Below are 16740 nucleotides of genomic sequence, written 5' to 3'. Positions count from 1 at the left end.
CTGGAGTTTGACATTAAAATTAGAAAAGATAACAATAAAAATAATTGACAGAATACAAACAAGTTTTGTGAACTTCTATAAGTATACATCATCTTGGCTTTGGCATACAGTTGGTTTTATTCCTTAAAATATGACAGTCCTTTCCTCAAATAAGTGTCAAAAACAGACGAAGCCACATAAATCTTTTATTGGTTTTCCTTTCCCATGGGATGGCACGGGATTACCGGATGGTAGGGATGAAAAAAAGGTAAAAAGGGACATTGAGTATAATGCAGTGAAATAGGAATTTATTTTCTTTAGCTCCATGGATCTCAACTGGGGGCTGTTTTGCCCCTCAGGGGTCATTTGGCAATGTCTGAAGACATCTTTGGTTTCCACGACTGAGGATGTTTTACTGGCATCTAGTGGGGAGAGGCCAGGGGATGCTGCTGAGCATCCTACAATGCACAGAATAGCCCCTAACAAAGAATTATTCAGTTGAACATGCTAATAGTGCTAAGGGTAAGAACATTTACACTTGTACAACAATGTGAATATACTTAATACTGAACTATATACTTAAAAATGGTTAAGATGATAAATTTTATGTTATGTGTATTTTACCACAATTAAAAAAAAAAAAAAGAACATGGGTCCTTATTTTCTAGGCAAAACTTCTCTTTAGAAGTCAGCTTTATGTTTTTTGGATAGGAATAAGAAAATTCAACTTCTATGCTCAGTTAGAGCTTAACTTCCTAGAGTTAAGATTGGAGTATGTGGTGAGATATATAACAGAGCCCATATATCAGATACCATAGGAGAGCCGTTCAAGCTACTGTGTCAGGGATTTGCAAGCAACAGACATAAACTGACTCTTGCTAACATAAGCAAAAGACAAAATTTATTAGAAGGCAATGCAGTCAGCTGCAAAACCTGGAAGAGACGCCCTGTACCTAAGCTGTTTGTAGGACAGGGCCCAAGGCAGCTTCAGAGATTTATCTGGGTGCAGGAATGAATAGGCAGTGTCTCCAAAACCCACTACCAGGGTGAATCAGTGTCTGGTGTTTTCAGAGGGAGTGTCTTGATAGGCCAAACTTGGGTCCTGTACTCCCTTCTCAGCCCTGGCAGCATGTGGCATACTAAGTTATGTCTCACTAAGATAATACGCAAAGGGGGAAGACTGTCCCTGTCCCCAAAAATAGGGTGAAGGGATGCTGGGCAGGTAAAAACAATTAATATCCATTTCAGCTACAAGATAGATATTGCCTTCTGCTGCCCAAACCAGAATACAAACAGGCAAACAAACAAACAAAATGCTTTAATCACAGGACACATTTGTTTACTGCAAAATTTATGGAAATTTAATCTCTCTTGGTCTGTTTTATCATCTACAAAATGAGGAACTTAAATTTAATGACTTCTTCCTTTTCATTTTTATTATAGACCTATTCCCTTATGTTTTAAGAGAGTCTTTGAATATATACCTCATTTTGCCTAGGTTGTAGATTCCCCCCCTCATTTTATCTGTCCCTGGAATGGCTTCCTAATGGTTTTGGTGGTATTTCTGAGCTTTGGATTATTGATCCATTTTGGGTGAAAAAAAATCCTTAAGTGAAATTTTAAAAAATGAATACATCTTTTCAGGGTGCTTATGTGTGGCATAATTTGTATCAGTAAGAAAGTAAATTACAATTATTTATCCCTCTATTTGTAGAGAAAACCATGCATGGGTGTAGGGAGTGTGGAGGAGGAACGGCTGAAATGGAAAAGCCTTTGCCAGCTCTGTGTCCTACTAAAGGGTTAAGCCCCGCATAGAGAGTGTTTTTCCCACAGAAACACAGTAGCGAGTCTCTGTGCACCGAGAGGGAGAGCTACTTGAACCTCAGGAAATGAGTTTCTGAGGGAAGTCAGAAGGACTGGGGTTTAGAGATTTGAGGATTAAGGAGAGATGTGGTGGGAGGTTGGAGCCTGCAGAGGTAGGTGACCAGTGGGAAATTCCTGATGCTGGGATGGGTAAAGGATTTGAAGGGTGAGGATAATATCCAATTTGAGTTTAGTTCAATTTCATTGTCCTTGTGCAGTGTAAAATCTCACCGTTGATACAAATCTTCAGCAGTGTCAACAATCTCACAAAAGCCTTGTAGGACTGGTTTGGAGAAAGTAAAAGAGAAGAGGGTGGGGCTTCCCTGGTGGCGCAGTGGTTGAGAATCTGCCTGCCAATGCAGGGGACACGGGTTCGAGCCCTGGTCTGGGAAGATCCCACATGCCGCGGAGCAAGTAGGCACGTGAGCCACAATTACTGAGCCTGCGCGTCTGGAGCCTGTGCTCCGCAACAAGAGAGGCCGCGATACTGAGAGGCCTGCACACCACGATGAAGAGTGGCCCCCACTTGCCGCAACTAGAGAAAGCCCTCGCACAGAAACGAAGACCCAACACAGCCATACATACATACATACATACATACATAAATAAATAAAATTTTTTAAAAAAAAGAGAAGAGGGTAAGATTGATATTTGGGTTGTGATGGGGCAGAGGAAAGGGAACACAGAGCAGCTGTGGTAGGAGAGATGCCATGAAGTCAGTTCAGGGGCAGGAACTTGGTGCCAGAAGGGACTATGAGAATGTAAATCCCTGGGAATTCACACACATTTTGTGGGAAGATTTGGACTTCCCAGAATACTCAGAGTGAGAGATTGGACCAAAGCATGAGGGGAACTTAACGTACCTTTGGGTTATACTATCTTGGTTTATACTATACTGTACTATACTATACTATACTATACTATACTATACTATACTATACTATACTATACCTTACCCAACTGGTGATAGGGTGAGGTGCAGCTGAAGACCCAAAATAATGTGGTGGGGTTATTTAATTCTTTTTTTCTGGTCTTAGTCTGATTTCATTGTATAGCATATCTTCTCTTGCCACAGAAACAGTACTTCCAAATAGAAATCATTTTACCATGGAATAAAAATTTTATTTATCTATGTATTTAACATTTATTGACATCTGCCAAGTGCATGTTGCTTGAGGAGAGTCATAGATGAGTAAGACATAGTAATGTCATAAAAGGATTTATCCCCGGAGGGGGAGAGAGATGTACAAAAACCAACCACAGTACAAGGATGGAGGCAGCAAGGGGTAAATGGAGTGCAGCAACAGTGTTCTTTAATTCTGGTTGGGAACAACTATATAGAATCCAATGAATGAATGTGTGTTCTCCCTGAAGTTTCTAATTTTTTCTTGAATCATTTCTCTTTCCTGTGAAGAGACAAAATAAGAACAATCTGACAATGTATGAAACATATTAAAAAATCCTAAGACTATAAAAACACAAGAAATGTCACAGTATGTACAGTCCATCGTTCACCCAGCCCAGTTTCTGTGCCTGGGACAACGGTTCTGAAGAACAACCTCCAAAGGCTAAAAAGGCAACCCTGTATGGACTGTAGTCCCTGGGTGGTCAGATATCTTTGCACCCTGTCTTTTCACTCTGTCATTTTACCAGCCATTTTGTCTTGGGTAAGTTATTACTTAGCCTCTCTTCATGTTAGATTACCAGCCTGTAAAATGAGGACAGTAACAATTCATTGGATTGTTGAATTAAATAAGCTATTGCACGTGAAATGCCTGGTACACTATAAAAACTTGATGCATTTTAGCTATTATTTTTATTATTCTGAAAGGAACATTGGGAATTTTATATCCATGAGTTTAATCACATTCTTTTGAATTTATATTTTCTGCTCACATCACTTCTTGTATTAATGAACTACCTACATTAAAAACCTATGTAATTAAATCTTACTTTCATTTGTCCAGAAGCTACCTCTTTCCAACTTTGACTAGAGGCACTTCACTGTCTAATACTTAAGGATTTAATGCACTAATCCATCTTCTTTATGTTAAATCTAATCAGTCTGCCAAAGAACATTTTTCAGGCCCTTTCTAATTTTCTTAAGGTTCAAAGATAGTTATACATGCCATAGAGTATTCTGTGAGTTCCGTAGTTTTATATAAGGGGAGGTACTATTTTCTGTTTTGTTGGTGTTGACCTTACCAACAATTGCAGTGTTTCGTGAACTTTTTTGGACAGCAGCAGCTCCTTAAGTCAGAACTTTGTGGTACAGTTAATGGTATTTTCCAAAATGTGTTCTCTGAAATGCTACTCTGAGAGGGCTCAATGGGTGTGCCACAAAAAGGATTATAATTTGGGAAGAGCTGAGTTAAATGACAGTTTGTTAGATCCTTTTTAACATCCTGTACACCTTAAATACAGTAAGTAGTGGTTTTTGAACTTGTTTCTCCAAAGCATCTTTTTTTGGGGAATTGTCTGGTAGGACCAGTGTTCTGGGAACACAATTTGGGAGATGCTGATCGATAGTAAGTTATAGGTTCAACTGATAGCTTAAATCCATTATCCTACAGGAGTAATTTCCCCCTGAGGACATTACATTATTTATTACGTTGAAGCACTTTCATTGCTCTTCTGAACATTCAGAGACTCTTACGTTATCTTTTTGCCGTATGTTCTTATCATCCTGGTATTTTGCCGGAAAGGTTTAATTATATCTGTGTACTTAAAGATATCATTCCTTATGTATTTTCTTTTCCAAATTGCTTTTAGAAGCATACTAAGTAGTGATAGGCTGAAATATGAAGTAGAATGTGAAATCATGCAGCTCTGGCTTGGAATCTTTGTTCAAGAACTCAGCAGCCTCTTGTCCTTGGACGATTTATTTAGCTTCTTTGATTCTTACTATTCTCATCTTTATCTAGAGACATGGCTTTTTATCCTTGTCCTTTGATTCCTTTCTCACATTACTCTTTCTGAGTTGATCAAGCAAATACAAATCAGTTTATTCTTTTAAATTGAATTTGGAACTTGATTAAAACAAAAAAGTGTAGATTGGGACATGGTATATTCATACCCGTCATGACCAGCGATTATAAGAAGTCACTGTCTATGGTTAACCCCTTTCCCTATGCATATATACAGGCAGGAAAAATTGGGTAACTTTTTTTTTTTTTAATTTATTTATTTATGGCTGTGTTGGGTCTTCATTTCTGTGTGAGGGCTTTCTCTAGTTGTGGCAAGCGGGGACCACTCTTCATCGTGGTGCGTGGGCCTCTCACTATCGCGGCCTATCATGTTGTGGAGCACAGGCTCCAGACGCGCAGGCTCAGTAATTGTGGCTCACGGGCCCAGCTCCTCCGCGGCACATGGGATCTTCCCAGACCAGGGCTCAAACCCATGTCCCCTGCATTGGCAGGCAGATTCTCAACCACTGCGCCATCAGGGAAGCCCTGGGTAACTTTTAAGCACCTAGGGCCAAACCCTTGGGAGTGGGAAGCTACGGGGGAAGGGTGTTATGTTCCTCTGTCCGTCCCTATGGGGGAGGCTCCCCTAAAGTATTTGAACCAAGCAAGAAAGAAGAGAGAGTGGCAGCTTAAAAAAAACGCTTGACAGTGTCATTTTCATGATTTCACCAAATGATACTGTATTACTGAAAATTTAAAATCAATATCCTCATAGTATAAAATAGCATGATTAAATTTCAAGTATCTAATGTCTCAAATTTCTCCCCTCAGTAGGCTTTTGGATATAAAAGTTCCAGTGTGTTTTTCCAAGTAAATACCTCTTTCCCAGCCTTTCTCATTCAAGCCTACCCAAAGGAGGCAATGTCTTAAGGAGATATTGGAAATACGGAAATCATAAGTATTACCATATAATTTCTGAATTCCATTGATATCATCCTGTGCAAGTTTGAAATTCTGGGAATCGCCTTCTTCATAAGTTGGATACATCACAGCATTAGGATCAGATGAATGATCCAGACCCAAGGAATGGCCAAGTTCATGAGTCGCAACATACAGAAAATTAATTCCTGCAACCAAAGAGACATACAGTAACTGTAAAAAATAACTATAAAATCAAAATAGATAATAAAAATAAAATAACTATAAAATACCTAACTATTTAAATTCTCCATAGTTTGCTTATTTGTTTCCAGGCCTACACAAAGGCGGAAGGTTTAGAAGAGGAATCAGAATAATAGTGATTTCCTCAATACATAAGGCAAATGCTAACAGCCATGAAAGGCGAAATCGACAGTAACACAGTCATAGTAGGGGACTTTAACACCTGACTTTCACCAATGGACAGATCATCCAAAATGAAAATAAATAAGGAAACACAAGCTTTAAATGATACATTAAACGAGATGGACTTAATAAATATTTATAGGACATTCCATCCAAAAAGAGCAGATTACACATTCTTCTCAAGTGCTCCTGGAACATTCTCTAGGATAGATCATATCTTGGGTCACAAATCAAGCCTTGGTAAATTTAAGAAAATTGAAATCATGTCAAGTATCTTTTCCAGCCACAACATTATGAGACTAGATATCAATTACAGGAAAAAATCTGTAAAAAATACAAACACATGGAGGCTAAACAATACACTACTAAATAACCAAGAGATCACTGAAGAAATCAAAGAGGAAATCAAAAAATACCTAGAAACATATGACAATGAAAACACAATGACCCAAAACCTATGGGATGCAGCAAAAGCAGTTCTAAGAGGGAAGTTTATAGCAATACAATCCTACCTCAAGAAACAAGAAACATCTCAAACCAACAACCTAACCTTACACCTAAAGCAATTAGAGAAAGAAGAACAAAAAAACCCCCAAAGTTAGCAGAAGGAAAGAAATCATAAAGATCAGATAAGAAATAAACGAAAAAGAAATGAAGGAAACAATAACAAAGATCAATAAAACTAAAAGCTGGTTCTTGAGAGATAAACAAAATTGATAAACCATTAGCCAGACTCATCAAGAAAAAAGGGGAGAAAACTCAAATCAACAGAATTAGCAATGAAAAAGGAGAAGTAACAACTGACACTGCAGAAATACAAACAATCATGAGAGATTACTACAAGCAACTCAATCCCAATACAGTGGACAACCTGGAAGAAATGGACAAATTCTTAGAAAATCACAACCTTCTGAGACTGAACCAGGAAGAAATAGAAAATATAAACAGACCAGTCACAAGCAATGAAATTGAAATTGTGATTAAAAATCTTCCAACAAACAAAAGCCCAGGACCAGATGGCTTCACAGGCAAATTCTATCAAACATGTAGAGAAGAGCTAACACCTATCCTTCTCAAACTCTTCCAAAATATAGCAGAGGGAGGAACACTCCCAAACTCATTCTACGAGGCCACCATCACCCTGATACCAAAACCAGACAAAGATATCACAAAGAAAGAAAACTACAGGCCAATATCACTGATGAACAGAGATGCAGAAATCTTCAACAAAATACTAGCAAACAGAATCTAACAGCACATTAAAAGGATCATACACCATGATCAAGTGAGGTTTATCCCAGGAATGCAAGGATTCTTCAATATACACAAATCAATCAATGTGATACACCATATTAACAAACTAAAGTATAAAAACCATATGATCATCTCAATAGATACAGAAAAAGCTTTTGACAAAATTCATCACCCATTTATGATAAAAACCCTCCAGAAAGTAGTCATAGAGGGAACTTACGTCAACATAATAAAGGGCATATGTGACAAACCCACAGCCAACATCGTTCTCAATGGTGAAAAACTGAAACCATTTCCACTAAGATCAGGAACAAGACAAGGTTGCCCACTCTCACCACTCTTATTCAACATAGTTTTGGAAGTTTTAGCCACAGCAATCTGAGAAGAAAAAGAAATAAAAAGAATCCAAATTGGAAAAGAAGAAGTAAAACTGTCACTGTTTGCAGATGACATAATACTATACATAGAGAATCCTAAAGATGCTACCAGAAAACTACTAGTGCTAATCAATGAATTTGGTAAAGTAGCAGGATACAAAATTAATGCACAGAAATCTCTTGCATTCCTATACACTAATGATGAAAAATGTGAAAGAGAAATTGAGGAAACACTCCCATTTACTGCTGCCACAAAAAGAATAAAATATCTAGGCATAAACCTACCTAAGGAGACAAAAGACTGTATGCAGAAAACTATAAGACACTGATGAAAGAAATTAAAGAGGATACAAACAGATGGAGGGATATACCATGTTCTTGGATTGGAAGAATCAACATTGTGAAAATGACTGTACTACCCAAAGCAATCTACAGATTCAATGCAATCCCTATCAAATTACCAATGGCATTTTTTACAGAACTAGAACAAAAAATTTCACAATTTGTATGGAAACACAAAAGACCCTGAATAGCCAAAGCAGTATTGAGAAAGAAAAACGGAGCTGGAGAAATCAGGCTCCCTGACTTCAGACTACACTACAAAGCTACAGTAATCAAGAAAATATGGTACTGGCACAAAAACAGAAATATAGATCAATGGAACAGGATAGAAAGCCCAGAGATAAATCCACACACATATGGTCACCTTATCTTTGATAAAGGAGGCAAGAATATACAGTGGAGAAAAGACAGCCTCTTCAATAAGTGGTGCTGGGAAAACTGGACAGCTACATGTAAAAGAATGAAATTAGAACACTCCATAACACCATACACAAAAATAAACTCCAAATGGATTAAAGACCTAAATGTAAGGCCAGACACTGTATAACTCTTAGAGGAAAACATAGGCAGAACAGTCTATGGCATACATCACAGCAAGATCCTTTTTGACCCACCTCCTAGAGGAATGGAAGTAAAAACAAAAAGAAACAAATGGGACCTAATGAAACTTAAAAGCTTTTGCACAGCAAAGGAAACCATAAACAAGACGAAAAGACAACCCTCAGAATGGGAGAAAATATTTGCAAATGAAGCAACTGACAAAAGATTAATCTCCAAAATATACAAGCAGCTCATGCAGCTCAATATCAAAAAAGCAAACAGCCCAGTCCAAAAATGGGCAGAAGACCTAAACAGACATTTCTCCAAAGAAGATATACAGATTGCCAGCAAACACTTGAAAGGATGTTCAACATCACTAACCATTAGAGAAATGCAAATCAAAACTACAATGCGGTATCACCTCACACCAGTCAGAATGGCCATCATCAAAAAATCTACAAACAAATGCTGGAGAGGGTGTGGAGAAAAGGGAACCCTCTTGTATTGTGTTTGGGAATGTAAATTGATACAGCCACTATAGAGAACACTATGGAGGTTCCTTAAACAACTAAAAATAGAACTACCATACGACCCAGCAATCCCAATGCTGGGCATATACCCAGAGAGAGCCATAATTCAAAAAGAGTCATGTACCCAATGTTCATTGCAGCACTATTTACAATAGCCAGGACATGGAAGCAACCTAAGTGTCCATCGACAGATGAATGGGTAAAAAGTTGTGGCACTTATATACAATGGGATACTACTCAACCATAGAAAGAAACGAAATTGAGTTATTTGTAGCGAGGTGGATGGACCTATTGTCTGTCATACAGAATGAAATAAGTCAGAAAGAGAAAAACAAATACCGTATGCTAACACATATATATGGAATCTAAAAAAAAAAAAAAAAAAGGTTCTGAAAAACCTCGGAGTAGGACAGGAATAAAGATGCAGACATAGAGAATGGACTTGCGGACATAGGGAGGGGGAAGGATAAGCTGGGATGAAGTGAGAGGGTGGTATGGACATATATACGCTACCAAATGTAAAATAGATAGCTATTGGGAAGCAGCCACATAGCACAGGGAGATCAGCTCGGTGCTTTGTGACCACCTAGAGGGGTGGGATAGGGAGGGTAGGAGGGAGATGCAAGAGGGGGGGGGATATGGGGATATATGTATACATATAGCTGATTCACTTTGTTATACAGCAGAAACTAGCACACCATTGTAAAGCAGTTATACTCCAATAAAGAAGTTAAAAAAAAAACGCAGATGTGGTACATTTATATGATGGAATACTACTCAGCCATAAAAAAGAATGAAATAATGCCTTTTGCAGCAACATGGATGGACCTGAGATATCATACTAAGTGAAATAAGAAAAAGACAAATACCATCTGCTATCACTTATATGTGGAATCTAAAATATGACACAAATGAACATATCTATGAAACAAAAACAGACTCACAGACATTGAGAGCAGACTCATGGTTGCCAAGGGGGTGGGGGTGTGGGAGGGAAGGATTGGGAGTTTGGGATTAGCAGATGCAAACCATGATATATAGGATGGATAAACAACAAGGTCCTATGGTAAAGCACAGGGAACTCTATTCAATATCCTGGGATAAATCATAATGGAAAAGTATATGAAAAAGAATACGTGTATAACTGAATGACTTTGCAGTACAGCAGAAATTAACACAACACTGTAAATCAACTATACTTCAATAAAGTTTTAAAAAAAAAGAATAGTAGTGCTTTAATCTCATCACCTTTTTTTTTTTTTAATATAATGTTTTTCTGCCTATTTTCTTCTTATGTAATCACTCAGATAGCAGAATTCAGTAGAGGAAAGCAAAGGCTTATAAGTATTGTATAAATACCTGGTTTTGAAACCCAGCTCTGCTACTTACTAGCTGGACAACTTTGGACAAATTAATGGGTATTTCTGAGTCTCAGTTCCTCATCTGTTAAATGGAGATAATAATTCCTACCTTGTCGATTTGTCATAATGAGTTTCCCAATATCTGGAAAATAATAATGGCTATTCAATAAATGATAGCGACTTTGAATAGCAGGAGAGAGAAAGTTGGCTTTGAGAAAGCACGGCCATAAGGCAGGAACTCCAGGCGATGCTGGGATTTGGTTTTGATGTGTTAAAGTGTATTATGTATGTGCTCTCTCTCCCTCAGACTCATAGAAAGGCTTTGCAAATAAGGGGGAAGGTGTGAGTGTGTGAGTTTGAGTGGCCAGAGTTCCAATTGTGGTGCATTAGATTGAAGGAAGCTGTCTTTAGCTTACCTTGAGTGGGAAGAAGGAAGAATGAGAAAGGTATGCAAGATGTGAAACGGAAGCAGTGTCATAATTTTAAATAGGTTAGATTTTCACGGCAAGGCATCACTTTAGTGGTGAATTCCCATTGCCAAACACAAGTACTCATTTCTGTTTCAGGGCCAGTTAGTAGCCACTTTTTGAAAAACATTGTCTCCAATTAGGATTATTTATCTAGAGCTTCTCTTCATTAGTTTTCTGTTTTGTCTATGATCTTCTACTTTGTAAAGTGATGAATACAATGGGCTGGGTTATGGTGTGGGTTCTTTCTGGAAAACAGTGAATAATATCAGAACTGTATATACTTCTCAAATATCATAGTCTCTGCTCCTCTTTTTCCTTCTATTAAAAAACTTATTTTGGAGATATATACAAAAGAGCTATAATTTATTGAATTATTAATATATTCCAAGCACTGTGCTAAGCACTGCATTAGCATTATCTCATTTAATTCAAACAGCAATCCTGTGAGGGATTACTAAATCCTTATAGTCCCATTTCATAGATAAGGAAACTGAGGCTCAGAGAAGTTAAATAACTTGCCCAAAGACACAAAGTGAGTAATTGGTAGAGGTACAGCAAATTGAACCCAACATTGCTTGACACTGTAGCCTGAGTATCCATCTTCTACATATGGGGCATTATGAGCATATTAAATGCAATAATGCATTTAAAGTACAGAGGTGGCAGTTAGCAAGGGCTCAATAACTATTATTAATTGCTTTCAATTGTCAAATTAAAGATAGTTAAGATATGAAAAGTTCAGGATGTTAAGAAGGCTATGTAGTGGAAGAGCTATGGGATGCTGTACCTATACTGCTACCATCAGTCCAGCGTTCGTCCTCATCAAAGTGAGCATCTCCTCCCAGGCCTGGCCCAGGTGCAAAGGCATGAGCCAGTGTGTTTCCTGGCCCATCAAATGGGTTGGGGTCCCCATGAGCTGAAAGAAAAAAGGGTAGTTGCCTTTAGTGACTGAATTTATCTCCAGTCATTTCATCTTTTAGTTTACAGTGCGTGATAATTGAGGTTAGAAAGATTAGCCCAAGCAGTCAGCTGCATACGCAGGGTGGTTTGGGCGTTTATTTGTCACAGGGACTTTTTCTTTCACAGAACCACTGCTCATCCCTGATAACCACCACATGTTGAAAGCTTACTGATATGGACTTTAAATTCATTCACATCCTACTTATGGTGGCATCTAAGTGTTATATTTGATCATTTTCCTTAGCTGGATGGTGGCAGAGTAGAGAATGAGTTTGAGTACTGGATTCAGCAGGTAATCGCATACCATGTAGTATACGTTTTCTTAAAAACCCAGCTTTTTCTTTGTGGGTGTAGTAGACAGTCTCTTGAAGAACTGTGCTGAAGGTGTCTTAAAATAGATTTTGGTAGTGCTTTGATTTGTGATGCAGAGACATTTATTTTCAAATTGGTGTCAGGCCATATCCAGTTTATCCAGTTCTTGAAAAACATGGAGTGCCGTGGTCAGTGCTTTTCTGTAAGGTTTTCTTCAGTCTTGTTGATATTGTGGTTGAAGCTCAAATTTCAGCTAAATTCACAGCACCCAGGAAGTTTAACATTAAAGCAGGCCAAAAAGAGCAGCATTTTCCTCTCAATTTGCACCATGAAACACCAGCAATTAATAACAGTTCATGTATATGGGTTATATCTCCTTAAGCCCTTTAATATGAAAGTTCTCTATTTTCTACTTTTTACTACATGAAGGGTGTTGGCAATAAGCCACAGGGACTGTTCACTTCTTGGAGACCACTTAAGGCCTTTGGAAGTTGTAACCTCTTCTTTTGGCTTAATGTTGATGTTAGTTAGATATATTTTAAACTGTCCCATAAATATACATATATATGTATATCATGATTCATGTTACAAAAGAGAGGTTGGCAAACGTTTTCTGTAAAGGACCAGATTTGTGGGCTTGAAGACCTCTGTCAGAATTGCTAAAGTCTGCCATTGTAGCCCCAAAGCACTCATAGACAATAGGTAAATGAAGGACCATGGCTGTGTTCTAATAACTATTTACAGATTTGGCTCATGGGCCATAGTTTGCCATCTTGTGCTATAAAAAGTGGCTCTAAGTTAATGGACTAGAAAAAGTGTAAGAACATTGATCTTTAATGAGATCTATCTATCTATCTATCTATCTATCTATCTATCTATCTATCTATCTATCTATCATCTATCATCTATCTATATCTCTTTAAAGATTTTAAATCCCAGAAAGAGGAGGGCATTGATATAAACAACAAGCAAAATAGCACACAGGATCAGCCTGCAGGAATCTTCCTTACCTCCTCTTGCAAAGCCAATCATGATATCAGCAATTCCCCAACTAACTCTCTTGAAGCTCAGTGGGATCTCTTTGCTCCACACGTTGAAGGCCTTTGCCACTAATTGATTCACTATGACATGTGGTAAGTCTCGAGTATATGACACGATCCTGGTAGAAAACAAGAAAACAATATTTGACCTTTTAGGAAATAGGCTTTATTGTTTTTGCTAAAATGAGCCAAAGCAAAACTAACCTGTAGGTGACTACTTTGGAAGTCCATTTTGGGCGATCTGGGAATAGGGAATATTCTGCAACATCTGGCACTCCACATCTGGGCTTCTGCATGATTTCTATAATATGGGAGCTTAATGTTCCAGTTATAGGCAGGCGAAAGAATTTTTGCATCTGCTTGAGTTCGACTTCTAAACTATTGGGGTCCCTGGATTTTGAGTCAGATGGATAAAATCTCTTCAGATAGTCCTATTGGAAAGAGAGTAATTGATCTATAATTCTTGTTTATTGTCTTCTTTTAGCTCAGAAGTCTGCACATCTTTGCCTCTGACTCCTGTGGACCCAGATAGTAGTGTGAAGGCAGAATACTTACATAGTAACCAAGTAAAACAAGAGTGCATTAATGAAAAGAAAACTTAATATTGATGATGAAGCCCTGCCATTTCATTTCATGAGCAAAAGAGTCCCTCCATTTTTCTTTTATCCCATTAAATGTTTTGAAGAGAAACACACTGTATACTTTATAAAACATAGACTTGTGTGTAATAGCCAATCAGGAAGAGTGCCCAGTGTGCCCTCAAGGGGCACAGCTGAGACCTCCTCTTGACATCAGAGACCCTATGGGGATATCCAAAGTCACCCAGCCCTTTCTAAAATTCTCTGGAGATCAGGTCCCAGCTGAGGTTAAAGGTCTTAACATTTTAGTCCTGGGAAAGGTTATTATGACATTATTTTGTTTAATGTATGTATTCTCCAGGTGAAGAAATCAAAACTCTTAGTAAGTAAGTGATTTGCCCTGGGGTCACATGTTAAGTTAGTAGCAGAACTGGCTCTGAGTTTCTTGACTGCCAGGCCAGTGCTCTTTCCATGGCTAAATCCTTAGTAAAACCCTCTTTGTGAGGCTGCAGGATAAAGCAGGTCTCTCAGGTGTATTCGATGGGCAGTTGGGTCCCTGGGAATTTCTTAAAGGACACCAGTGAATGGGTATGAGGATGGCAGTCCAGCAGCCTAAATAGGAAAAAATAGAAAGTGAATGAAATAACAACAGCAGCAAAGAACTTTTATTAAGCACTTACTAGTGCCAGGGACTATACCAGGAGCTTTACATTACTTATCTCAATTAAACCTCATAACCACCCTGTGAAGTAAGGTATGGCATTATTTTCCTATTTCACATTTGAAGAATCATGGCTCAGAAGAGTGAAATAAGTTGCACGAGGTCACCCCATGAGTAACCAAAGGAGCTGGTATTTGAACTTGTGTTCTGATTCCAAAGCCCATTTCATCAGAAAAATGTATAGTGTTATATAATATGTGATAATATCGTTGAAATGATTTAAACATTGGCTCACTCATTTGCAGTCTAATTTGGAGTAGGTGGTAATGGTTACTTGTCTGAGAATCGCTTAGGAGTATGCACTTTATGTAAGTAACCTTAGCAATATTGTGCTCTGTCTTCCTGTTACCAATGACTGTATTTCATTCAATACAACAAACACTTACTGTTCACCTATGACAATTAGCAATTAATCCCTGATTTGAAAACAAATAGCTCATTTTTTTCCCTTCCAGAGCTACAGGCTTTACAAAGACACCCTTTGAAAGAAATCTCTCTGCATCCTTAAGATTAATTTTCCTGCCTTCCTTTAAACTTAGAGAACCTCCCTCTGGTTTATTGGCAACATGCACCAGGGGTAAAGGGACTCAATACTCTTGCAAGTGTACTCCTTCTGCAGAGTCCATTAGGTGGACCCATATGAAATTGCTCTTTTGGAGAAAAAGAAACCTGTCAAATATCACTAATTTCATATGGTTCAGTCCAATGTATTACATGGACTTTTAAAAAGTCAAAGTTAGTGTGAAATAAAACACAACTTTTCTTATGCTTAAAGCTTAAATTTATAACCAATACGTAGGAGTAGATGTCCCATTATTTTACCAGGTAATAATTACTTACAATTATTAGGCTACTTATTAAGTAGTATATTGGAAAGAACCAGAACTTGTCCTTGACTCTTATCTCTACAATTAGCAAGTATGTGAATTAACCTTACTTTGGTTTCTTCTTTTTCCCAGGATAGAGCTAAGGATTCAATGACACAATGTATATGAAGTACTTTATAATCTGTAATTGTTACATACATGTTAGTTGGTATTGTTACCACTTCCTTTATTCGCTAGAATAATCCTGTGAGGTATAAAGCACAACATTATTATCTCTATTAGATATATGAGAAAACAAAGTCAGAAGTTCAAGCCTTGCCCATCATCACTGGCTTGTCAGTGGGAGGACTGCAGCTTATACCCTCATTTTTTCTTTTCAAGTCTCTCCATCACAAGCAGTCCTCATCTTAAGAGGCAACACTTTGCTCTTTATGAGAAAAATCTCAAGTTACAATACATAATAGTAGCAATAAGGACTTCAACTTATTGAATCTGTCTCAGGTACTCTGTTAAGTGCTTCACAACACCCCCGTTTGGTTGATATCATTATGTTATCCAGCTTCCAAATTAGAAAACTGAAGCTCAGAGAAGTTTAATAACATTCCTGTGTTCATCTACACAGTTGAGTGGAGGAGTTGGAACTTGAATCTACTTTGGGCAGGCTCCAAAGCTTGCTCCTAACAACTACTTGATTGAAACGTATATTACCTATATAATCAGAAAAATTATTAAAATTGAAAAACATACTTGCTAATGCTGATGGTGAGCCTGTGGAGGCCCAGGTGAGTGGGCCAGTGACATACCTGAGCCTGTTCCCACGGCGGCTCACTCATGCCTCCTGCCTTCCGGGGAAGCTGCAGGGCCAGGGTGCCAGGCAGCACACTCACAGCGTACAGCACAGCCAGCACAACCAGCTGCATAGCTGCTGTCCAGAGATGATTGCTCTCGGACTTACGGTTGGTTTGGTGTTTTCTGCCAGAGGCTGGAGAAATTTATATAGCTTCTCAGACTTGAATGTGGAAATAGGTGACGCATTTGAGTGTTTTCTTTCTTTTTAGTGTCTACAGAACTTTGAAAGTGTGTATTATCTTTTATTAATGACAATGAGGAAGTATTACGTTCTTATTGGCAAGAAGCACACAAAGTGTTTGTCTTTCAAAAGACTTTTCTCCCACCTGTCTTCTGTATAAATTTGACCCATGAAAATTTAAATTTAACACATTTTATTTGCCAGAATCAAATTGCTACTTAGACATGTCTTCTCAGTTTAAAAATTTGGGGAGCATTATTCAGGACATATTTTATCTTAACATAATTTTTTAAAAATTTGAAATGC

The 16740-nt window shown here is 38.0% G+C and overlaps 1 protein-coding gene across 1 annotated transcript; it reads right to left on the bottom strand.

Moving 5' to 3' along the window:
* Positions 1-3219: 3219 nt before the first annotated feature.
* Positions 3220-16324, bottom strand: MMP7 (matrix metallopeptidase 7). Its single transcript, XM_068556064.1, has 6 exons — positions 16208-16324; positions 13483-13709; positions 13249-13397; positions 11754-11882; positions 5714-5875; positions 3220-3248 (listed from the first exon to the last, which is right to left on the bottom strand). Exons 1-6 carry the CDS (start codon positions 16322-16324, stop codon positions 3220-3222), a joined length of 813 nt encoding a protein of 270 aa, XP_068412165.1.
* Positions 16325-16740: the final 416 nt, after the last annotated feature.

This window comes from Eschrichtius robustus, chromosome 11 (assembly GCF_028021215.1).
Source record: "Eschrichtius robustus isolate mEscRob2 chromosome 11, mEscRob2.pri, whole genome shotgun sequence".
Taxonomy (NCBI): Eukaryota; Metazoa; Chordata; class Mammalia; order Artiodactyla; family Eschrichtiidae; genus Eschrichtius; species Eschrichtius robustus.
Note: the sequence above shows the minus strand (reverse complement) of the source record. Positions and strands in the feature narration are given on the sequence as shown.

Coding starts and splice junctions, on each gene's coding strand:
- MMP7 (XM_068556064.1), bottom strand. CDS start 16,324: ATGCAGCTGGTTGTGCTGGCTGTGCTGTACGCTGTGAGTGTGCTGCCT. Junction 13,710..16,207: donor CGCCGTGGGAACAGGCTCAG/GTATGTCACTGG, acceptor TCTTTCCAATAG/GACTATCTGAAGAGATTTTA. Junction 13,398..13,482: donor TCCAAAGTAGTCACCTACAG/GTTAGTTTTGCT, acceptor GTTTTCTACCAG/GATCGTGTCATATACTCGAG.